At 42.1% G+C, this 26,309-nt stretch overlaps 1 protein-coding gene across 2 annotated transcripts in view; it reads right to left on the minus strand.

Moving 5' to 3' along the window:
* PDSS2 (decaprenyl diphosphate synthase subunit 2) overlaps positions 1 to 26,309 on the minus strand; it is a 235,226-nt gene that overhangs the window by 15,863 nt on the left and 193,054 nt on the right. For both annotated transcript variants that reach the window (XM_040350191.1, XM_040350192.1), the window contains 2 exons: positions 14,668 to 14,742; positions 886 to 1,059 (listed from right to left, as the gene is read on the minus strand). In XM_040350191.1, coding sequence (XP_040206125.1) covers positions 886 to 1,059; positions 14,668 to 14,742 — 249 coding nt within the window. The remainder of the gene's footprint in view (positions 1 to 885; positions 1,060 to 14,667; positions 14,743 to 26,309) is intronic.

The raw sequence follows: 26,309 nt of genomic DNA on the forward strand, positions 1-26,309 counted from the left end.
AAAACTGGATCAACCAATGGGGCAGCTGCGCACAGCAACCACATAATTTTTCTACTTATTCCACAAATCTACACTGGAAGTTAAGCAATGATTCAGACAGGTTACTAGGACAATTGTTTCACTTTTCATCAATTAAAATACCGTACATAGCAAAAGTAGATTCTGGTAATATTTATTTATTTCCCCCTTTAAAAAAATGTGTTCAATTCATTGCGTTATTGGGATATTATTTTAAGGTTAAAAAAAATTGTAATGAAAACATGAATTAACAGCATGTCTGAGATCATAATTAAAGGATGCAGCATTCATATTTAAAGCCATACACAGTCTAAACAGCTAGTTCCTGTCTGTTCATTAATGTATCAGAAACAAGAGTGCTTCCAGTATAGATCAAAAAAATCCTTCAAACATCTTCATTCAACAGAAGGGATTTGGGTACATATTTTGGCCAAAACCAAAATCCTGTGCAGAGCCAAAGCAAACTAATAACTCAGTTCCTCCACTTGTAATTTTCCTTATATGAATTTCCAATAATTTCTTCAACCTGCCAACAAATGAAATTACCTGTGGGTTTGAAAAGCAGTGTAATTTATAGTAGAAGTATGCTCTTCCCACAATGTAACTAAAGAATCCAGGCCATAGCTGGGAAAGACCACACCGATCATTGACATATTTCTAACATGTCAGATCTGAAAAGATGGGCATCTATGCAAATCAATTTTAAGCAACATAATACACTGCTTGGAGCAAGAATATAGTGAAATAAAAAAATGTATCACTTGTGACATTAATGTAAAAAAAGGTCCTTGCTGCTCAGCCAGCAGTGATGTATAGTCTGAAATCCTTCAGACACACGCTGAAGAAAATGTGACAGCATATACATACCTTATAACTTAAGGACATGTGTTTTCCATACTGGAAAGCCATAGACTGGATCTCCGGCTCATGCCTGGCTAGCTCCATTGCAGCTTGACAGCTCTTAGCCAGCAATGCACCATGGGAAAGAAAAATGTGCTCCATCCAATTAGCCATTCCACTGTCATCAGTAAAACTGCTTTTCTGAAATGCAAAATAAGAGGTAAATATTTATTGTCCATTTATCTTAAAAATCAAACAATCTTTATTTGTTTAGCAATGTTGCAGATCATATACAAAAACAGTCAAATATAATTACACACACCAAACAAGCAAATCAAAATAATAACTATGTTTATGAAATTAGGATTACCATAACATATTACAGTACATATCGTTAAAAAAAATAAAAAATAAAATGCTACCTGGGAATCCAACCACCATCCTCCCCATGGTCTAGAAATTGGACCATTAATTGCTGCACAAGCTAAAAAAATCACGTATTACAATGATGAGAAGATCCACAAACCACATCAAGACACTCTTTCATTTGCTGGGAATTATTATTTTAACACTCCACAACCTGGAATCCACCTGGTAAAGGGCCTTCTATGGTTGAAATATAAAAAGAATGTACAGTAAAACCTTAGATTGAGAGTAACTTGGTTTGAGAGCATTCTGCAAGACGAGCAAAATTTTAAAATACATTTTCACTTGTATATCAAGTAGTAGTATAAAAGAGAAGAGACGCCTCTACGTGTAGCAATATGGTTACATTTAATGAAGGTACAACATTTAGAAACATATTGCTACACTTAGAGGTGCCTTTCTTCTCTTTTATACTCTCTAGCTCCTTCTGATTTTGCTTCTAATCCCCTTGTGGAGGCTTTTATTTGTGGATGGACATTTTATGGTTACACAATCTAGCACATTGCTATAATCTTTTTATATGGACTATAAACTGAAGGACCTACGTATGAATAAATGATCGTGGAACGAATCATTTGAGTTTCCATTATTTCTTATGGGGAAATTTGCTTTGATATACAAGTGCTTTGGATTAAAAGCATGTTTCTGGAACAAATTATGCTCGCAATCAAAGGTTTTACTTTACAGGCCTTTTGCAAGTTCTCTTATCTCACCAGATCCTCACTCAGGACTCTAATGGGCCTATAGCCAGAAGAGCCTAGATCTCTGCAGGGCACCTGTCCCATTAACTATCAACACCTTCAGTAAATCCAGGTGAATCTGGACTGCACAGAGTTATGTTTCAATCTGCTCTTTGGTTTACTATTTTGGATTCTACTATACTAATTAGGGTACAACAGGGCAGTGCAGTCTTCCTTACCCTCGTCATCCCCCTGAAATAGTAAAAGGGAGTAATCTAGACTAAACATGATGTCACACCGAGTTCTCCAATACATTGCAACCATCTAGCTGGAAGATGTATGCCTTCAACATTACAACAGTACCCAAATTTGAACATAGGTTTCCATATTTATTACGATTATTAAATAGGTATTGTCTCATTTTAGCATACAGTGCAACTGTAAAGTATTTACGCTTCATTTTTTCCACATTTTCTTAAGTTAACCACTTAAGCCCCGGACCTTTAGGCAGCTAAATGCCCAGGCCAGGTTTTGCGATTCGGCACTGCGTCGCTTTAACAGACAATTGCGCGGTCGTGCGACGTGGCTCCCAAACAAAATTGGCGTCCTTTTTTCCCCACAAATAGAGCTTTCTTTTGGTGGTATTTGATCACCTCTGTGGTTTTTATTTTTTGCGCTATAAACAAAAATAGAGCAACAATTTTGAAAAAAATTCTATATTTTTTACTTTTTGCTGTAATAAATATCCTCCAAAAACATATATACATTTTTTTTTCCTCAGTTTAGACCGATACGTATTCTTCTACCTATTTTTGGTAAAAAAAATCGCAATAAGCATTTATCGATTGGTTTGCGCAAAATTTATAGCGTTTACAAAATAGGGGATATTTTTATTGCATTTTTATTATTTTTTATTTTTTTTACTTCTTATGGCAGCGATCAGCGATTTTTTTCGTGACTGCAACATTATGGCGGACACTTCGGACAATTTTGACACATTTTTGGGACCATTGTCATTTTCACAGCAAAAAATGCATTTAAATTGCATTCTTTATTGTGAAAATGACAGTTTCAGTTTGGGAGTTAACCACAGGTGGCGCTGTAGGAGTTAGTGTTCACCTAGTGTGTGTTTACAACAGTAGGGGGGTGTGGCTGTAGGTCTGATGTCATCGATTGTGTCTCCCCTATAAAGGGGATGACACGATTGATGCGCCGCCACAGTGAAGCACGGGGAAGCCGTGTTTAGATACGGCTCTCCCCGTTCTTCAGCTCCGGGGAGCGATCGCGACGGAGCGGCTATAAACGAATAGCCGCGCCGTCGTCCCGGATCGCTCCCCGAGGGAATCCGCCCGCCGCACGCAGCGGAGGGGGTCCCGATCGGACCCCCGACCCGCGCAAAGGCAAGGACGTATATATACGCCCATCTGCCTGTCCGTGCCATTTTGCGGACGTAAATAGTCGTGCGGCGGGCGTTAAGTGGTTAAAGCCTTATTCCAAAATAGATTAAATTCATTATTTTCCTCGAAATTCTACAAACAATACCCCATAATGACAACGTAAAAGAAGTTTGTTTGAAATCTTTGAAAATGTATTAAAAACGAAAAAAATCACATGTACACAAGTATTCACAGCCTTTGCTCAATACTTTGTTGAAGCACCTTTGGCACCAATGACAGCCTCAAGTCTTTGAGTTTGATGCTACAAGCTTGGCACACCTATTTTCGGTCAGTTTTTCCCATTCTTCTTTGCAGGACCTCTCAAGCTCCATCAGGTTGGATGGGGAGTGTCGATGGACAACCATTTTCAAATCTCTCCAGAGATGTTCAATTGGGTTCAAGTTTGGGCTCCTGTTGGAAGATGAACCTTCACCCCAGTCTGAGGCCCAGAGCGCTCTGGAGCAGGTTTTCATCAAGGATGTCTCTGTACATTTGTCACGTCCCTGGCGGTAGAGCCTGATGTGCAGAGGACGGCCTCTCTTACAGCTCTGACTCCGAGCCCCTGGTAGAGCAGACAGAAAGCGCAAGAGTGCAGAGTCCCACGAGTTCCTGGCAGGATCGCTGATGAAGTCGCTGGGCTGGAACCTCTGAAGAAACCGCAGGAGGACACCGGTGCAGGAGAAGCCCAGGAGCAGCTGTCAGAAGATAGCAGGAACGGATTTGTGCAGGAGCACCACAGACAGGAGGGCAGAAGAAGCTGCGGATGGATGGGTGCTCAACAGGACTGAGAAGGACTGGAGAGATAGCGGATGCAGGCAGGCCGGGTCATACACTAGCGGGCACGTCAGGAACCGAAGCGAAGGCAGGAGCGGAGTCAATGTGCAGGCCGAATCGGTATTGGGCTGGCAGCGAGGTAGCACGAGAGGCAGGCGGAAGCAAGGTCAAACAAGCCGGGTCAGATGCAGGTAGAAAGCAGGAGTGTCAGAGACAAGCCGGGTCGGGTAACAGGAACAGGATACCAGAATCAAGATACACAAACCCTGTAGAACGGACAGCACCTGAGTCCGGGAAGTGACCCAGTTTAAATGACCTGTCTGGCTCCAAACGATCATGGGGTGCACGCCGCGGCACGTGCACGGGCGCGTGCTTGCGCGCCAACGGTGCTCTCACAGAAACAGGAGTCACTGGCCGTCTTCTACGGCCGCCATCTTGGATGTTGGCATGCCCTTCCTGACAACATTGCTGCATTAATCTTTCCCTTGATCCTGACTAGTCTCCGAGGCCCAGATTCACATAGAACTGCGGCGGCGTAACGTATCGTAGATACGTTACACCGCCACAAGTTTTCATCGCAAGTGCCTGATTCACCAAGCACTTGCATGAAAACTTCCTCCGGCGTAAGCCTGCGTAATTCAAAGGGGCGTGTGCCATTTAAATTAGGCGCGCTCCCGCACCGGACCTACTGCGCATGCTCCGTTTTGAAATTCTCGCCGTGCTTTGCGTGAAGTGACGTAATTAAAACGACTACTAAAATTGCGACGGGAAACTAGACTAGCGACGACGTACCGAACGCGAAAAACCGTCGTGGATCGCCGTAAAACCTCATTTGCATACCCGACGCTGGAATACGACGCAAACTCCACCCAGCGGCGGCCGCGGTATTGCATCCTAAGATCGGACAGTGTAAAACAATTACACCTGTCGGATCTAAGGGCTATCTATGCGTAACTGATTCTATGAATCAGTCGCATAGATACTCTGAGAGATACGACGGCGTTTCAGAGAAACGCCGTTGTATCTCTTTTGTGAATCTGGGCCCTAGTTCCTGCCGCTGGAAAACATCCGCACAGCATGATGCTGCCAACCACTATGCTTCACTGTAGGGATGTATTGGCCAGGTAATTAATGAACGGTGCCTGATTTCCTCCACACATGATGCATGCCATTCAGGCAAGAGAGTTCAATCTTTGTTTCATCAGGCCATAGAATTTTGTTTCTCATGGTCTGAGAACCCTTCAGGTGCCTTTTGGCAAACTCCAGCTGGGCTGTCATGTGCTTTTTACTAAGGAGTGGCTTCCCTCTGGCCACTCTACCTTACAGGCCTGATTGGTGGAATGCCACAGAGATGGTTGTTCTTCTGGTAGGTTTTCCACAGAGAAACGCTGGAGCTCTGTCAGAGTGATCATCAGGTTCTGACTAAGGCAGTTTTCCCCCGTTCGCTCAGTTTGGCTGGACAGCCTGCCCTAGAAAGGGTCCTGGTTGTTCCAAACTTTTTCCATTTTCGGGTTTGATGGAGGCCACTGTGCTTATTGGGACCTTCATTGCTGCAAAAATGTTTCTGTACCCTTCCCCAGATCTGGGCCTCGATACAATACTGTCTCGGAGGTATCCAGACAATTTCTTGGACTTCATGGTTTGGTTTGTGCTCTGACATGCACTGTTAACTGTAGGACCTTATATAGACAGGTGTGTTCCTTTCCAAATCATGTCCAATCAATAGAGTTTACCACAGGTACGTTTTAGAAACATCTCAAGGATTATCAGTGGAAACAGGATGCACCTGAGCTAAATTTTGAATGTCATGGCAAAGGCTGCAAATACTTATGTCCATGTTAAATTTTTTTTTTATAAATTTGAAGATTTTAAACAAACTTCTTTCATATTGTCATTATGGGGGTATTGCGTGTAGAATTTTGAGGAAAATAATGCATTTAATCAATTTTGGAATAAGGCTGTAACAAAACAAAATGTGGAAAAAGTGAAGCGCTGTGAATACTTTCTGGATGCGCTGTAAAGCAGTCTTCCATTTCTAAATCAAAATTGGAACCCTGTGTGCCTTTCTGTTGATAGTTGTTGGCCGGGGCCTTTTTGCTTAGTTTTGCTGCTTTGGAATTCTGTAGAAGTGCACCAAAGCTCTATAGAGGCAGATTTTGTCAGACCCAGGGCATTTATTCAGGGGGAACTTGGGGGAACTCAGTTCCACCACCTCTGGCTCAGACCCTTTGGTGCCTGCTCACCACAATCACTTGTAAACACAGAAGTCTGGTTTATTTGTTTACAAGTGACAGCTCTGCACTCTGTGTGTAACCCCCCTGAACTCTGCACTCTGTATGTAATGCAATCCTGGTATTTAATGCCCCTTTAAGACCCTCCTACTGTTTGTGAAATTTGAATGGGGTCGTGGTTGAGTTCCTGCACCTTTTTTTTGAGAAAAAAAGCTCTGGTCAGACCCCAAAAGAAGAGTTGTTGAAGCACATAGGAATGGGAAGGAATACAAAATACTTGTCATCCTAAGAATATTAAGAACCATGACATGGAAAAAAGGACAAGGTCAAAATCTCAGTGATCCAAACTCAGAAAAGGTGGATCCTTACAATTATTCAAAACACTCAAGTAAAAAAATAAAATAAATAAAACGCTACAAAATGTCTCAAACAGAAGCAACACTATTTAAAAAATAATCAAAGTTCTGACCAATATACATTTCCTGGAAATCCATGGTGCTAAATTAACCACTTAACCCCCGGACCATATTGCTGGTCAAAGCCAGAGCACTTTTTGCGATTCGGCACTGCGTCGCTTTAACTGACAATTGCGCGGTCATGCGACGTGGCTCCCAAACAAAATTGGCATCCTTTTTTCCCACAAATAGAGCTTTCTTTTGGTGGTATTTGATCACCTCTGCGGTTTTTAGTTTTTGCGCTATAAACAAAAATAGAGCGACAATTTTGAAAAAAATGAATATTTTTTACTTTTTGCTGTAATAAATATCTCCCAAAAATATATAAAAACATTTTTTTTCCTCAATTTAGGCCGATACGTATTCTTCTACATATTTTTCCTTAATTTTTTTTCGCAATAAGCGTTTATTGATTGGTTTGCGCAAAAGTTATAGCGTTTACAAAATAGGGGGTATTTTTATGGCATTTTTATTAATATTTATTTTTTACTAGTAATGGCGGCGATCAGCGATTTTTTTTCGGTACTGCGACATTATGGCGGACACTTCGGACCATTGGCATTTTTATAGCTATCAGTGCTATAAAAAAGCATTGGATTACTATAAAAATGCCACTGGCAGTGAAGGGGTTAACACTAGGGGGCGGGGAAGGGGTTAAGTATGTCCCTGGGTGTGTTCTAACTGTAGGGGGGGTGGCCTCACTAGGGGAAATTACCAATCTTCTGTTCATACATTGTATGAACAGAAGATCAGCATCTCCCCCCCTGACAGGACAGGGAGCTGTGTGTTTACACACACAGTTCCCGGTCCCCGCTCTGTAACGAGCGATCGCGTATGCCATGCGGCAATCGTGCCCGCTAGTGGCCAGCGCGAGAGCCGACGTAGAGCTACAGGCTCTCGCGCAGGGGAGCCAACCTGCCGCCGTAAAACGACGGCGGCAGGTCGGCAAGTAGTTAAGACATGCCCAAAAGACATAAATTGAAACACTTGTATACAATGTGTACAAGTATTGACCAAAATATCTTCTCACAGATGCAATCCACAGCTAAAGAAAGGGTTTGTTGCCAATAAAAGAAGGGTTCCATCAGTGACTTACCAATTTTTGTAGCGCCTTATTTTTTTCAAAAGCGCTTGGCTTATGAATACTCGAATCATTTGTTTAGTATTGACATGGCAACGTGCTATGCTTGTTTGTTAAATCCGACTGCCTTTATCTAATATTTTGACTTTTAATGAAAATCAGATGACATTTCTTGGAGTCATAAATACATAACTCCACAAAACTTTTTTTTATCACAACTGGACATAGGTCTGTGCCATTTTGGCTTGATTTACGATCCTTGGGCCAGATTCACAGAAAAGTACGCCGGATTATCTGCTGATACTCCGGCGTACTTTCAAATTTGCCACGTCGTATCTTTAGTTTGAATTCTCAAACCAAGATACAACGGCTTCTGGCTTCGATCCGACAGGCGTATGGCTTCGTACGCCTTTGGATTGTAGGTGTAATACTTCGGCGCCCGCTGGGTGAAGTTTGCGTCGTTTTCCACGTCGGGTATGCTAATTAGCTGTTTACGGCGATCCACGAAGGTACGCGCGTTCGTCGCATTCTCTTACGTCGTCGCTAGTCGGCTTTTCCCGGCGTAAAGTTAAAGCTGCTATTTCCTGGCCTATCTTTAGACTTGCCATGTTAAAGTATAGCCGTCGTTCCCGCGTCAAATTTAAGTTGTTTTTTTTTGCGCAAGTCGTCCAGGAATAGAAAAGGATGTAACGCACGTCGCCGTTCAAAAGATTACGTGCGACGTCATTTCGCGCAAAGCACGGCGGGAAATTTCTAAACGGAGCATGCGCAGTACGCCCCATTTGAATTAGGCGGGCTTGCGCCGGACGGATTTACGCTACGCCGCCGCAAGTTTTACAGGCAAGTGCTTTGTGAATCAAGCACTTGCCCGTAAAACTTGCGGTGGTGTAACGTAAATGCGATACGTTACGCCGCCGCAATTGTATGTGAATCTGGCCCCTTGTGTCATCAGCTGTAATGCAACAGCTTCAAGCCTTCTGAACAATTTCTGAATAAATGTGTGTGCAAATTTTTATTTTTATATTGACCATGGCTCACAAGACTATTATAAACTGCTGATGAGAAAAGGTATTTAGCAGTTTAGATTTATTCAAATAATTGCACTTCCATGTTTTGTATACAGCCATGGCCACAAGTTTTAAGAATGACACAAATATTAATTTTCACAAAGTCTGCTGCTTCAGTGTTTTTAGATCTTTTTGTCAAATGTTACTATGGTATATCATAAGTGTCAAAGGCTTTTATTAATAATTACAGTAACGTGGATGTAAACCCTCACATATACCCAGTGAAGTGAACAGCCTCAAGATGATACACAGAGATTAAACAAATCCTCCTACATAAAAGTTTTACATATAGCTGCTGTCTTCAGCTTTATATATGGTTTAGAAAGTGCTCGTCCTGTTAGAGTTTTCTCTTCCTGATTCACCCGTGGGTGTGGATTCTTGCCATATACTGTGAAACAGCCTATTGGAGGAAAGGCACACACACCCTCTCCATGCAGAAAAAGGAAGAAACCACGCAGAGCTGTGCTGTGAATAGACAAGCTCTCTGCTAATCTATTTATAGCACCCACCCTGACACAAACTTCAGCCTGGTTTTATCACAGTTGACAGAGAACTTGTCAGAAGTTATCAGGCTGATAACAGAAAAATGGAGCAGGAGAAAGCCACGGGACTTAGAGCTTTGAAGAGAGATAAGAAAACACTGCAGATATACAGTATGTACCCAGCTTAAATTTCATGAATAGGGTTTACATCCACTTTAAGTTAATGCAAAGAGTCAATATTTGCAGTGTTGACCCTTCTTTTTCAAGACCTCTGCAATTTGCTCTGGCATGCTGTCAATCAATCATATCCTGATTGATGGCAGATCATTCTTGCATAATCATTGTGTTTTTTTTTGTTCACCCACCTCTTGAGGATTGACCACAAGTTCTCAATGGGATTAGGGTCTGGGGAGTTTCCTGGCCTTGAAATGTGATGTTTTGTTCCCCAAGCCACTTCATTATCACTTTTGCCTTACGGCAAGGTGCTTTATCACGCTGCAAAAGGCATTGTTCGTCACCAAACTGTTCTTGGATGGTTGGGAGACGTTGCTTTCTGAGGATGTTTTTGTACCATTCTTTATTCATGGCTGAGTTCTTGGGCAAAATTTTAAGTGAGCCCACTCCATTGGCTGTGAAGCAACCCCAAACATTAATGGTCTCAGGATGCTTTACTGTTGGCATGACACAGGACTGATGGTAGCACTCACCTTTTCTTCTCCGGACAATAATTTTTTTCCAGGTGCCGCAAACAATCGGAAAGGAGAATCATCAGAGAAAATGACTGTACCCCAGTCCTCATCAGTCAAATCCCTGTACCTTTGCAGATTATCAGTCTGTCTTTAAGGTTTTCCTGCCCTTCTTGACACCAGACCATCCTCCAAAAGTCTTCTCCTCACTGTGTGTGTGTGTGTGTGTGTGCAGATGCACTTACACCTGCCTGCTGCCATTCCTGAGCAAGCACTGCACTGGCGGTGCCCCGATCCCACCGCTGAACCAAATGTAGGAGACGTTCCTGTCGCTTGCTGGACTTTCTTGGGCACACTGAAGCCTTCTTCACAAATGCAGTGGAAATGTTTTTTATGGGATTAGGTTAAAGCGGAGGTTCAACCTTAGAGAGCACTTTTTAGCCTTAGATTCCTGCTCGTTTTGTCTAGGGGAATCGGCTATTTGTTTTAAAATATGAGCAGTACTTATCCGTTTACGAGATGCATCCTCTCCGTCGCTTCCGGGTATGGGCTGCGGGAATGGGCGTTCCTTCTTGATTGACAGTCTTCCGAGAGGCTTCCGACGGTCGCATCCATCGCGTCACGATTTTCCGAAAGAAGCCGAACGTCGGTGCGCAGGCGCAGTATAGAGCCGCACCGACGTTCGGCTTCTTTCGGCTACGAGTGACGCGATGGATGCGAACGTCGGAAGCCTCTCGGAAGACTGTCAATCAAAAAGGAATGCCCGCTCCCGAAGACCCATACCCGGAAGCGACGGAAGAAGATGCATCTCGAAAACGGTAAGTACGGCTCATATTTTAAAACGAATAGCCGATTCCCCTAGACCAAACGAGCAGGAATCTAAGGGGAAAAAAAGGGAAAACATTTTTTTTTTAATAAATGGGTGAACTCCCGCTTTAAGTTTCACTTCATAGAGGGACTTTGCAATTAATTGCAATTCATCTAATCGCTCTTCATAACATTGAGGTATATGCAAAATCCCATTATAAAAACTGAGGCAGAAGACCTTGTGAAATTAATATTTGTGTCATTCTCAAAACCTTTGGCCACGGCTGTACTGTGGGTGACAAGATATAGTGAATGCAGGCACCTGGGTTTAGTAACACTTTAATAAACAAGTAAACCTAATAACTTGTTTGCCAGCAGTTGCCTATACTTGGCAAACATGTAAAGAAGGAAGAGGCACATTTGCCATAACCAGTAATGTTATTTCATTATTGTTCTGAATGGAGGAATCCTCCATAGGGTACATACAGCACTTTTCACTTCACTGTTACTTTTTGCACTGTCTCTATAAAAGAGCCACATGAAGTTAGCTTTGGGTTAGTGTTTAGTTAATTCATACTGTCCTCCCTGAAACTCTGAACCTGTAATTATTTTACCCCATTACTTTTCCTGAATTAATAGCCCGTCTGTGCATGGTGAAGTTTGATATCATGCTTGCTTGCTACAAAAGATATTGTTTCTTTTCAAATCAGTCTCAAATTTTGTGATCCCTCCTTTCCTGGTAATGTTGCACCCTTTGGCACAAGCTCAAATTAGTAAGATTAGAGTTTGCTGCAGGAATTTGATTTAGTCTCTGGTTCTGATTTCTAGAAAGATGATACCCCATACGAATGAGATGAGCTTAAATTTCATTCTTTTATAAGCGTATTATATGTTGCATTTTCTACAATGGGCAACAGTTCAACATTACCTTTTTTTTTTTTTTTTGGCACAATGTAATAAGACTATTCGCATAGAATCTGTTTATTATTAAACACCCCATATCCAGGAACAATGCAAGCAGTCGGTAATCCTCACATATCTCCTGTAATTTGCATTAATGAGCAGCATGGATCTATTTCAAAACTTCTTGAAAATAATAACACGGCTAGAGGTTTGCAAGACAAGCAGCTATATCAGGCATATCAATTATATTTTAGAGTACTTTACACTGATCAGACATAGAAGCCAACATTTATTTTACACCTAGTATGCAGGTCTGGGAATTGTATATTCCTTAAAAAATATCAGTATTGTAAATAATACATGAAATGTACATCTATACATACAACTTTTGGCACATTAGACAGTACGATACATACAACAATGGCCCCTGTACAAAAACACAATTTGGTGAATTTAGGTTAATCTGCCATTCAGGAACACAGACCACACTAAAATCTTGGTAGGGGTCTAACCCTTTTCTAATCTATGGTATAGAGGAAGAGGTACTCACTGATCCAGTAACATTTGTAGTGGCCACATCCCTTGGTAACATATAACAAAAAATAGAGTATCTCCCCCTAAGTGGGATTTTAGAGGCCAAACAAAATGTAAAGGTAAAAAACAATCTTTAATGGGAAATTTGTACAAAAACTGGCACTTGATGTTGAAGCACACAGTAGGCACCTACGGTGCTTGTGAAAGCAACAAGTGTACAAATACAAAAACAATAACACTAAAACAGTACATGTGCCACAAACAATGGCAAGTAGACAAAATAGCACTCTCCTAGTGGGTGATGTGTGTGTTCCCGACACGTTTCTGGTTGTCGACCGTCATCAGGGGCCACGGAGGAAGAGTAGTGCAAATGGTGATTCAAACCATGTAATAAACTGGAAATGGACCCCCTTTCCTTAGTTATAGGGTTGAGTGGGGATGGAGTAGCGTCCCTCATGACCAGGGAATTGGAAAATAAAGGCCCAGAACCTTCCGGTGTGTAACTAGCCGGGTCATGTCCTGCCCAATTCCAAAGACTCACCGCTACTTGAATCCCTGTTCGGGTCTAAATAGACCCAAAGACTCTAATCGGTCCAAAGGTGAGGTGTGGAAAGGCGTTACCCCAAATCAATAGGCACCTACATAAATCTCCCTACATACGTTTTACATCTGCTCTCTTCAGCTTTATATACTGTTTAGAAAGTTCACATCATGTTAGTAGATTTTCTCTTCCTGTTCAACACTGCAGTGAAGCCTGGGCATACAGCCAAGACAGTTGATTGGAGGAAAGGCACACACCCCCTCTAATCATAGGTAGAGACTTTCAGATATGTTGTTGAATCGTTGAGGGCTCTGCTAATCTATTTATAGCATCCTCCCCAACACAAACCTCCGGCTACTTTTTTCTGTTGTTGGTGAACTTGTACGGAGTTATCAGACAGATAACAGAAGAACAGGGCAGGAGACAGCTATGGGACTTAGTGCTTTGAAGAGAGATAAAACACTGCAGATTTATGTGCCCAGCTCAAATTTCATAAATCGGGTTTACACATTAACTTTAACTGAAATCTGCACAGTCATGCAACACTGTACCCAAACAAAATTTACATAATTGTTTTGACATAAATTGAGCTTTCTTTTGATTGCATTTGACTACTTCTGAGTTTTTTATTTTTTACAAACAAAAACACCCAATACTTTTAACTTTCTGCTATAAAACATATCCAATAAAAAAAAAAAATGTCTTCGTACGTTTTGGCCAAAACGTATTCTGCTAGATTTTTGATAAAAGAGAAACACCAATAAGTGTATATTGATTGGTTTGCATGAAAGCTATAGCGCCTACAAACTATGGTATATATACTGGATTTTCTTTAATATACTACTTATGGACTTGATCAGCAACTTAGAATGGAACTGCAATAGTACAGCGTACAATCTGACAGTAACTGATGCTGGGGGGAACCAACTGCCACTGACATCACCGGTGGCAGTGATCAGTGATGATATACACTGTCACTGTACTATTGACACTTGCTGGGAAGGGGTTAACATCTAGGGCGATCAAGACGTTAAACGTGTAATGTATGTAAAGTGTGCAGTTTTTACTACTAGATCTTTCAGGTTCTAGGGAGGAGAAACTGACAGATCGCTCCCTCTGTACAGAGCTCTGTATTGTTTACCAACACATGGCTCTGAGCTGTGATTGTATATAGTCGATCAGCAGGTCCCGGCCATGAATCATTGGCTGGGACTTGCTGACAGGCTCCCACTGTGTACAATCACAGTTCTGGGAGGGGGGTAGGCAGCAATGTACGGGTATGTTGCTTTTGCCAACAGTGGCTGTTTTCCCGCAGTACATTGTGGGCAGTTGGTCACCAAGTGGTTGAAAACATTTTACGTTTGATAAGAAGTTGGATGCATAAGAGTCAATTATACTGTATGTTTTTAATTTGTTTTCTCATTTTTTTTCATATATTTTAGATTTCGTGCCAGCCCTATAAGGAAGGCATTCAGTAAAAGTGGTCTGTAGTAGTAGAGTTTCTGCTTCCGGCTCTAGGGGTGTATGGTCTTTTTTATTTTATTTTTTCTATTGAAGGTATTTGAGGTCTGTTTATATTATTTGTGGCCCTAGTGATCAAATAAAACACTAAAGCAAGCATTACATTTTAAAAGCACATATGTTAGCACATTGTATAATTAACATTGCAAATTAAGGTTTAAAATTAAGTATTTAAAACTGCCTACCTCTGGCAAATATGAGTTTTCATAATATATTCCCTGCACCAAATCTCCTATGGCACTGGAAACGAGCTCCACAACCTGAAACAGAAATAATACGTTAAAATGCTGAAGACCAAACTTTTCTTTGTTCGGTTATGCTGAATATTTATGATTATGCCTTAACCAGAGAGGACAGCAGGACTCTATCCAAAACAAGCATTCCATTTAGGGTGGAATAGGGCAAAGAAATCCACTACTGAGTTTTTACTTGACCCCAGCAGAGAAATTTCCTTCTAAATATATCTGTGACAGACCAGCTTGTTTTTTAGCTTTTATTCTCCATATATGCTCAAAAAGAATCACCTAGAAGTTTCTGGACACAATGGTAAACTCATGTTGTTCTAGTGAATAATTTTGGGAATATAAGAAGGCCCTATAACAGGTGACTATACAAGCGTGGCTGAAAAGCCAAGCTTTATTTTCTATGACATTATTACGAGAAACAGGGAGATCCTTCTGATCCTAGCTCAGAAAGATGTAGGTGTACAGTGAATGAGCAAACACTTTCCCACTCCACTCAAACTTGTCAGAATATTTATTAAATGTATTTATATAGTGCTAACAATTTACACAGGGCTTTCTGTATTGTAACTTCACTTCAGCCCCTGCACTCAGAAAGCTCAAAATCTAAGGTCCCTATCTTGCATACATAAAAAGGACCAATTTAGAGTGAAGTTAGCAGTTTTAGGTAGCATGCTGTTGAAAATTCAAGCCTAGTGCTGCAAAGCAGAAGTGTTAAACAATAAGCTATGTTGCTGCCCAACTAATCTTTAATTTGATTAATTCTTCAGTTTATAAAAATCGAGTCTTGTCGTGCCTTAGAGTGTGGCAAAACCTAAAGAAAGTCAGGGGTTAAAGTGTCACTATACCCACATCCTAAAAAAACTATCAATAAATGTTGTATTACATGCTGTGTTCATACTCACTCAGATCTGCTTTCTGTATTCTGCAAAAAAAGCTGGTTGATCCTTCTGCTCTCTATCTCCCCCTCCTGTTCATGTTCCCAATTCAGGTAGGGATTTTGCAGAGCAGCTCTGCACATGTTCAGTTTTCATTGAGTTTCTATGCAGGGCATTTCCTCCCTATCACATCTGAGCAGCCAATGTGACTATAGAGTCACATATGTGGGTGCATACACAGTGGTAAAGCCCACTCCCTCCTTTCTTATCCATGCCAACTAACCAGTTAAACACAATGGGGGCAAGATCTGACATGTAGATTAATGAAGGCTTCACTTTCCTCCTATTCTACGACACATACTGGAAGGGGGAGACACAGCCTGTAACTGGCAGAAATCCGCCCACACCATGTTATATCCACAAAATAATAACGATTTGATTTCAAATATATACTGTATGTGTGTGACAATTTAAAACAGTTTATACTCTGTATTCCAAAGGCAGTTTTTTTTAAACATGTGAGCAGTAGCAAAGGACTAGAAGCTCCATATTACTTATGTTTCCCTGCAGACACTCTGAGAAAAATCTGGGTCATGTGACAGCTGTATATCCATTAGGAAAAAGGTACTTGTATGTTTTTTTATTATTATTATTAAAATAATTACAGTGCCATCATCCACACACATAGATAGAAGAGACAGGGTAAATTAAAAAATGTTAAGGATATATGTATTTATTTTATGAATTAATGTCTGGCTATTGAAAAAGTATTAATTTCATGTCAAATTTAGCGAGTTGTATTTGCTATGCCAGAAAAAAAGTATTTACAAACACATTCTAAGAGTAAGTAAAAGTAAATAAAAGTGCAGCACCTGTAAGGAACTCTCAGGGATGGGAGTTCTAAAATGGTGAACAATGTAAAAAAATCAATTCACAATTGACCCAGTGACTCACGACATTCTAAGAGTATACAGTATACAAGGAGAAAAATGCGCAATTCTGAGTACAACAATTCCTTAATATTATGCAACAATGGAAATGAATAAATATATATGAAAATTATATATAAATAAAAATATATATAAATAAGTAAAATAGTGTGCATGAGATTTGCACAGTAAAAAAGAGTCTATTGCTCCAGGTGGAGGGGGGGGGGGGGGTGGTAATGGGGATGAAGTCCAGGGACGGACGGATGAGAGTTTTTGCAGGGGTCACAACTATAACCTCAGGGCTGCCATCATTGTAGAACAGAAACCGTGTTCCAAGACTGTAACAAAAAAGCAAAGGAAGAGGCACCTCTGAGTGTAGATGTTTAAGCGTAATTTAATGTATAAAAGAGTACATATAACTCACATTTTAGAGGTTTAAAATAGGCATTGTACAGGTTTCTTTGCGGGTGATCATCAGTTCCGTCACTTGTAGTTCTCCTACTGCTGGGCACTTGTGCTGAGCAAAGCTGTCTCTCACTGCCGTACGGTGTTGAGGCCGGCGGCGGTGGGGAGGAAAACTTGTGAGCCAGTCAAACAAAGTGGAGGTGTTATTTGCAGTGTGATGGTACTGGTGAAATCCAGTGACGTCACCAGTACCATCACACTGCAAATAACACCTCCACTTTGTTTGACTGGCTCACAAGTTTTCCTCCCCACCGCCGCCGGCCTCAACACCGTACGGCAGTGAGAGACAGCTTTGCTCAGCACAAGTGCCCAGCAGTAGGAGAACTACAAGTGACGGAACTGATGATCACCCGCAAAGAAACCTGTACAATGCCTATTTTATAACATTAAATTACGCTTAAACATCTACACTCAGAGGCGCCTCTTCCTTTGCTTTTTTGTTACATTCTAAGAGTACCCTTTCAATTTCAAAAAAAGTAGGAATCCCCTTCATTCCTGTATAAAAGATCACTGATCAGTCTGTATCTTAGTGGCTTTAGAGCAGATCTCAGCAAGCCAGAGAACCCACAGATGTCTTACCTTTGCTAGTACAGCACAGCTCTGAATGCAATGGGTCTCAAGGGCTGGAGCAGAATCACTGAAAGCAAAACCTGAACAGTTACATATCTTCTCGATGCCTGGATGAAGCTTGATATTGATGTATAATTTAAATGGAGAACTGCTCTGACTGCAGAATCTGTACTTGATTGGTGGCACCATATTGTAGTACAGAGGTTACCTTCTTTTTATATTTATAGAGAAGTTATGAAAGAAAATTTAAAAAAGGTTAAGTGTCCTGGTACCCTTTACCAACTGATCTGAAAATGATTGTGCTTTTAATTTAGCCCTTTTCCCTAATAAGTTCTGAAGGGGCGAGGAATGCAAAGAGCTGCATGATCTGGACTGTCAGTGGCGATTTCAGCATCCAATTCTGTCATATTTTTGACCAAGGAGCAGGAGAGCTTGATACAAGATGATGTCTGCTCATGAGGGAACAGAGAGGGCATTATAAATAAGTGCTGAATGCAATAATAAAAATTCCTTCAGGCAACTCCATCTGTTGTAATATGAAAAAAAGGGGCAGTGCTTGCCGCAGGGTGAAGTCAGCCATCTGAAGATCATTTGCTGCCTTATGCTGTCTTCTTCAATGGAATCATAGCACACTGTTTATCGGCTCTATGGTACTGATCTGTCATAGTGGATCCATTTCTAGTCCATGCATATTAGCATAAACTGCTTTCAAGCATTACAACGGTCAAACGTGTCATAAAAATACTTGCAAATCAATGTGTATTACAAAAAAACATGTCATGTTGCTGGATGTTAAAAGATTAAGATGCTTGAATTCTGAGGAATACATTTGAGTCATTAGCCATTTAAAGCGTTTGTTAACCCCAAAAATAAAATAAAGATCCTGCTCCTTTAAAGCATGTTGCTTGTGATGTGTAATTTGGCCCCCGTAACACCTAAAACACCTGTCTGACCCTAACAGTTTCTGCCCTCCCCCTGTACGCTGACCACGAAATATCAGGGCCGTTAAGCCCTGACACCATGGTCAGCATACGTGCCTCCATCAGCCGCATCTGCTATCCCTCTGCCCTCCTCCTCCTCCCTCCCCTTCCAGCTTGTCAGCTCTGTGTCAAAGCCCACTTCCCTCCCACCCCCTGCTGCTTAAATAACTTACTACTTTGCTTAATCCTATTGGTTTCCTAAGCCTGTGTCCCCATCTCTGTGTCTTATAAAAAAAATGCTGTAAATACCGGATTTTAATGCGACCGACTGGCTGTCTCTGCTCTCTCCTCCTGATTGACGTCTGTGGGCAACTTTTGGACCCTCCTGCTCTAGCTGTCAGACGGAGAGAAGAGAAAGCTGTCCAGTCACGGGATCCCTGAGTGGTGCACTGAAATCTGGCATTTACAGCATTTAAAAAACAAACACAGAGACAGGGGGACACAGGCTTTGGAAACAGAGGATTATGCAAAGTTGTGATAGTGGGTCAACAGCCACTTTAACATACATATGTTGTTTCATGAAAGCGATTTAAGTACTTTAGTATTAGCATGAACAAAATGAAGGCATTTCAAGGTCTCTGCATGTTCCTTTAACATTATTCAACTGTTCTCCAGAGCCTTGAAATTTGAGGCATCCTACTGTGCAAATTTTTCTGGTAAAATCAAATGCTCTTTTGCTTCATTCAGACTTCCACACTACTACTACAGGTTCATTACAGTAACAGGCAATTTTAGTGGCCACTAGTGAGCTGTGGAAGGTGGCAGTGTCAAGTGCATGGCTTTACCTGTAGAAGATGGAATCTGCATAACAGAAAAACTGGGGTTTTGGAGCACCCAGAGCACCCATGAAGAGGAGGCATTGTGACATCACGCTTTCCACTTCACTCAATCAAAGAATCCTTTGCATTCACTCAGAAAATGCAAAGCTTTCTCTGTATGGCATCCATGCTGAGCGACCAACCTCCAGTATTCAAAATGCATCAGGCCAGCTGCACTGCATGGCAGCGATTACTTGAAGTAGTGGTGTCTCCTTCAGTGATTTCCAGTTTCCTGGGGCATTGGACAGGTATACTATTTACAGTACATAATTACATTGGTCCAAGCTGGACCAATTTAACTACTGTATGTGTGTAAAAATGTACTGCCAGGGTTTGTTTTTCTGATATTAAGGCCCCTTTTAAACAGGGCGGACTCTGTCAAGCCGATCCACCTGCTCAGTAGGGGGTTCTCTCTGCTGATCCCTGCTGAGCAGGCGCATGCCAGGTCTGTGTCTGCTCTGCATAGCGTGCACAGCCCGCTGTTATCTATGGGGTGGTCGGATGGAAACGAACCGCCTGTCCATTTTCATACGACTGTTATCCGATCCAATCCGCCTGGAGGATGTCGAACGTATCCCTATCCATCTGGTTTTAGCAGACAGGATCAGTTGCCAGTGGGTATCAGTAGACATGTCTGCTGACATCCGCCGCTTCATTGAGAATAGGTGGTCCGATTGGGTCCACCTGAAAAACGGACAGGCAGACCATATGGGTACGCTGATGTGAAAGGGGCCCACATGATAAATAATATGATTTCTTAATGAAAATTACTGGATTTCAGATAAACCAATACCACAGGTATCACGTGAATATTTATGTAACAGAATGACCCGTGACACCCAGAGACCTTTGAAAGATGAGGGGTTCTCCTGGGCCAGCGTCACTAATAACTTTTGGGTCTAGGTCACCCTGTGTCCCTTTTGGGCATAGGGTGACTGATAAATATTAATTAGAATGTACATGAGATGTGACTGATAACTGATAATTAATATTGCAGGATATCTTGAGATATTCAAGTGATTTCATGCTAACACACAACCGGTCAATAGTGACTCATTCCTCTGTTTAACCTAGGCTGTTGATATGCTAAGTCTGCTACTGTAGTGATGAAAGCTGTGATTGCATTCCATTGTCCATTGTGAGATGCTAATGCCACTGTTTTGTGTGAAGATGCTATTGAGGATAGATATGTGTTGTGAGTTAGCAGTCTAAAAGTCAGACGTCTGACTTAAGGAATGTGTATTATGCAGGTGAGGGGAACTTGTCGGAGACGTAACGTCTGGGGGATAATTACCTCCTCTGAATGTCATTATGTAAAAGAATGTGATTGGCATTAGCATCTCACAATGGACAATGGAATGCAATCACAGCTTTCATCACTACAGTAGCAGACTTAGCATATCAACAGCCTAGGTTAAACAGAGGAATGAGTCACTATTGACCGGTTGTGGGTCAGCATGAAATCACTTGAATATCTCAAGATATCCTGAAATATGAATTATCAGTTATCAGTCACATCTCATGTACTTTCTAATTAATATTTATCAGTCACCCTATGCCCAAAAGGGACACAGGGTGACCTAGGCCCAAGAGTTATTAGTGATGCTGGCCCAGGAGTACCCCTCATCTTTCAAAGGTCTCTGGGTGTCACAGGTCATTCCGTTACAACTTACTAATCTCAGAACTGAAGAAACATGAGAACTTGCTTTGCAAGCAAAGTTGTGTATAAGTCAACTAAATCCATGGGCACTTAGGGCCTGATCCACAAAAACCGTCCGTAACTTAACTTTTGCCATTTAAGTTACACCGCCGCAAAATCTCTACCTAAGTGCCTGATCCACAAAGCACTTACCTAGAAATTTTCAGCGGTGTAACTTAAATCCGTCCGGCGCAAGGCGTGCCTAATCTAATGGGGCAAGTCCCATTTAAATTAGGCGCGCTCCCGCGCCAGACGTGCTGCGCATGCTCCCGACGTTATTTTCCCGACGTGCTTTGCGCAGATTTACATTGCGCCAGGTTTTGAGAATCGCGACGGGCGTAAAAAAAAAAAAAGAGTTGCGGCGGAAAAAAAAAAAATTTACAGCGACGCGGGATAGAAGGGTATACTTTTACAAGGTGTAAACAGTTTACACTTTGTAAAAGCAGCCCTAATTTTGCGACGGCAAACTAATACTTACAGAGAAAAAACGAAGCGAAAAAGCTTCGTGGATCTCCGTAAGTGCTAATTTGCATACCCGACGCTGGATTTCGAAGAGAAATGCCCCCAGCGGCGGCCGCGGTACTGCATCCTAAGATCCGACAGTGTAAGTCCCTTACACATGTCGGATCTTCTGCCTATCTATGAGAAACTGATTCTGTGGATCAGTTCCATAGATAGAAACAGGGATACAACGGCGTATCCGTAGATACGCCGGCGTATCCCTTTTGTGGATCAGGCCCTTAATGCCGAGAACAATCTAAAAGTGTACTATCCAACAAGAAACAACCAACCAATGATTGTACACACAATCTGAGGTACAGCTGTCCTTGCATTGTTTTAGCAGCGAAAAATGGCAACAAGCTAAAAAAAGAACAAGATTAACGCATCCAAAATGATGAAAATAATCTGGAAGGATAAGACTCTGATTGCAGAGAAGACCCAGAAACCCAACACTTCTAGGGGGCATGGGTAAGGCAACAGTGGAGCATCTGTATACTCAGTTTAGACTGTCTTGGATGCACCAGAGGGAGAGGAGAGTGAAGTGCCCTCTGTTCTCAAGGCCTTGATGCAGGCCATAGTGCAGAGGCACATTCTACTTTACAGCAAGCCTTCTCTGAGGTTCAGAAGATGATGAACAAGTGGTAAAAGTCAAGCAGGGCTGCAGGAATTCCTTAATGACATGCACCAGGCTCAAATCCCTTTGGTTTCAGAAAGGAAGGCATCTGGGTGAAGCCAGGTACTTCAAAGCACAATGCCGGACACTACTGAAAGGATTGACTAGATACTCGCCTACAATCGCTGGCTCCAGATCCAAAAAAGTGAAAAACCAACAGCGGGGGTCCAAAACCCTACAAAGCCCCCCCCCCACTGTTTAAGCAACAGTCCAACTCACCCCCTTTGGAGACAATGAACACCAATCTCCAAGAACTTAATCAAACAGCTACAACAGAACAGAGAAACAGATCAAGAAGAAAGTACATATACAGGCTGCTAAACCTACTCCGAGCAAGACTTATTACAAGTTCAAGTTGAAGGTGTTTACACACGGGCCATATTGGACAGAAGCACAAGTAACTCTGTTGAATAGTGACTTCTAGGATAAATACCTGAAACATTTACCCTTACAGAAGCTAGAAAACCTTGAGATCTGGGGTATGGGGAGCCAGAAGTTCCCTTATGATGGGTACTTGCTGATCAAATTCAGATTCGACTCTTCGGTAGTTGGCTAATCAGTGACATCTGGCATTCTAGCTGTGGTGTGTCCCCATCCCCCTGGGGCTACAAATATCACCCTATTTGTGAGGACGCAGACTAAACTTGTGAGGAGATTGCCTCACGCCCCTCGCAGCAAGAAATGGCTTGACAGCCGAAGACATCCACCAGTGCATAGTAAACGAGCAGAACATCCCAGAGGAAGAAATGAGAACGTTTTTGTGACTGGACAAAAGTAAGACGGTACTGCAACCAGGGGTAAATAGCATGTTTGCAAGCTATAGTCAAGTTTACCTGCCCCCCCCACGGGTCCTATGTTGTCTTTAAAGCCAACACAGGATACTGAGGTGGAGAATGGAGATGATTCCGTAAATCATGTTAACAAGGGAGCTGCAATGCCATGAGAAGATCCCCATGGGTGTTCACAACACTAAGGTCTCCTCGGTGAAGTTACAAGCCTGATTAGTAATCAGACAAGTGAATCCAGCTACTCCAGTCTCACCATCTGAGTTCACAGGGACAGCAACGGATAAAATTCAAAAGAAAGATTTTACCCACAGAACACCCCGTTCTTACCTGAATGGAATAAGAGAGCCAAAGTCCAAATCTTGAAATGGTGAGATATATTCTCCAAAAATAACTTTGATGTGGGATGCGCAAAAAATGCTTAAAAACAAAATTTGCCTTAACCCTTCCATAACTGTCACTGCCAGGTCCATACGCTGTATGGACCCACAGCAAAATTGATCAGCAGACTCTGCTGAACAATTCTATTACTCTGACCAGTGGATACAACCCACTGATCAGAGTTATTAACCTCAAATGTGACCGCTCCCCTCCCCCATGCTGCTGCTTTCCTGTCCCCAGCTTCTCCACCTTCCACCGCTCCCTTTCACCTAAACCTGCTACACCCACTCTCCTTTTCTATCCGCTTCACCCCCCCCCTTCTTCCCCCAGCACCATTTTCCTCCCCCCACACCTGATCTGCCCCCCCTCTCGCTACTCTCATAAGCCAGCATCTCTGCTCTGCCACTCCTGCCGGCTTCAGGTGCTGCAGGGGCTTAGAGGGGATCCAGATGTGTCACCCCTGCCAGTCAGATCACCCCTGTACTGGCCCCCGCACCTCCGATCTATGCCTGCTCTGAGCTGCATCTCTCCTTCCCCATCTCGCCTGCAGCTGGTGCCTGCACTGAGCACAGAGGCTGCAGAGCGTGTGTGCGCTGGGGGGGGGGGATCGATGCGGGTGAAGCTGGGGCTTGGGGGACATGTGTTTAACAGCCCCCTACCTGTAGTACAGTGGACATAGGAGGCGCTCACTACAGATCGCTCCTATGTCCACTGACAGCTGATTATAATAAACCGAGAATTTACTATGTGTCAGACTGTCAATTTATGAATGAATGAGTCTCTATTCAGACTCCTTAATTCATTCATGTAATACACTTCAGAGAAAGGGACTATCTTCAGTCCCTTTCTCTGTCTCAAAAAAGAGATATATAAATGAATAAAGTAAAAAATAAGTGAATAAATAAAAAAAATTGTAAGACCTAGTGGGGGCTGGTGCTAAACTTTTTTTGGGGGAAGGGGGGGCGGCAAACAAAGACCCCCCCGGTCCACCCGCACTCACGCCTCTCCACCGTGACGGTAGCCCCCGCCCCGCACTCACCCCTCTGTGGTGACAGTCTCTCTCCGCACTCACCCATCCAAGGCTTCCTCAGCCTCTCCTCCCGGCTCAACCCGATCCGTCTTCTGTCCTGATTGGCTGGGAGGAGAAGCCGAAAGACAATAGCGAATATTAATTTGCTATTGTCACAAATGGATGGGTTCGGGGCACAGTGCTCCAATCATGTGGCTTGATGCGGGGGGGGGGCGTCACCCCTGGGTCTGCTTGTGTGAATTGGCCATACACTTTAGTATGCCACATGTGAATGATGCTTTAGTAGTAATTTAGCGGGAATTTTGTAAGTTATGTTGTGTATGTGTGCACTATTAATGATTTTAGTGTATTTTCAGTGAGAATAGCAATATGATAAACATTTGCGCAATTGCTGCGAGGCCCAGAAAAACAGAAGCACTTTTTTTATTCTACAGGTTATGTGCTTTCAGAAAATGTCTGTTTTGAGGGGTCTTTTCAAATACTAAAAGCTGCAAGTGAAAAATGGTAACCTCTGGATTTTTTTACAGTTTTGCATACCTTCAGTTTTCACCATTTCACAAAAAGGCGAAATTTTAAATGTAGAAATATTTGTTATTCATTAACTCAATACAGTTTTAACTTTTATATTTACTAGAAATTTAGCAGGCATTTTGTACATTTTGCCATGTATGAATCCACTATTAATGATTTTAATGTATTTTTTGGCAAAATATCACGGTGCCTTAAAAATCAGTAGCACCTTCTTTTTATTCTACTGGCCCTGTGCTTTCAGAAAATATACGGTTTGAAGGGTCTTTTACAAACTCTAAAAGCTGTGGAACAATGAAAACCGTCAGATTTTTTTGAGAAACTTGGTTATTTACATTTGTCCGTATGTTCAGTTTTTACCATTTTGCAAAAAGGCTCAATTTAAAAATATTTGTTATTTATTAACACAATACAGGTTAAACCTTTACATTTAGTAGGGATTAAGCAGAAATTTGGTAAAATGTGCCGTGTTTATATGTGCAAAAAATTATTTTAGAGCATGTTTAGCAAATATATCGTTTTTAAAAACATTTGCGCAAATATCCCAGGGGGATAATATCAGTAACACCTTATTTTTATTCTACAGGTCATGTGCTTTCAGAAAATATATGGTTTGGGGGGTCTTTACCAAACTCTGAAAGCTGTAAAGGATAAAATGTAAATGTTTGCGTATATATTCGATTGTCACCATTGTCACTATGTATAGATTTAAATTCATAGTTAACATTGGTCCAACTTGGACTAATGTAAGAATGCATATGCTATACCTGTGGAACCCTTGTGGAAATGGAGAATCACTTTAGTAGTTACCAATACTACAGTGATCAATGCTATCTCCTGAATCCCATGCCAAGTAGCTGCCCTGCTGCATAGTGACCACAGGGGGTCGCTCATTCAACACAGGCACGATTCACAGAACACCTTGCATTTTTTCTCAATAAATGGGAGGCGTTTGTGATGTCACACCTCGTCCAGAGAATGCTTTGCATTCATTGAGAAAAGTCAATGTAAATTTGCTGGCAAGGAATGTGCTAAAAGGAGGATAGGGCAGAGTGAGCACAGGAAGAGTTTCTCTGTCCAGTCAGCATGCTGAAGTGAAGAGAGAACTATATTACTTAAAGCGGTTGTAAACCTTTATTTTTGACTTTTACCTACAGGTAAGCCTATAACAAGGCTTACCTGTAGGTATAAAGAATATCTCCGAAACCTGTACGGTTTAGGAGATATTCCCCTCGCAATACGGGCGGCGCATGCGCAGGGGGGAATCCACGGCGAAAGATCCGGCAGCCGCTGGACCTTGCAGATTTTAACTCCGGGAGTGACGTCATCGCCGCTCCAGCCAATCACA

This window comes from Rana temporaria, chromosome 4 (assembly GCF_905171775.1).
Source record: "Rana temporaria chromosome 4, aRanTem1.1, whole genome shotgun sequence".
NCBI lineage: Eukaryota > Metazoa > Chordata > Amphibia > Anura > Ranidae > Rana > Rana temporaria.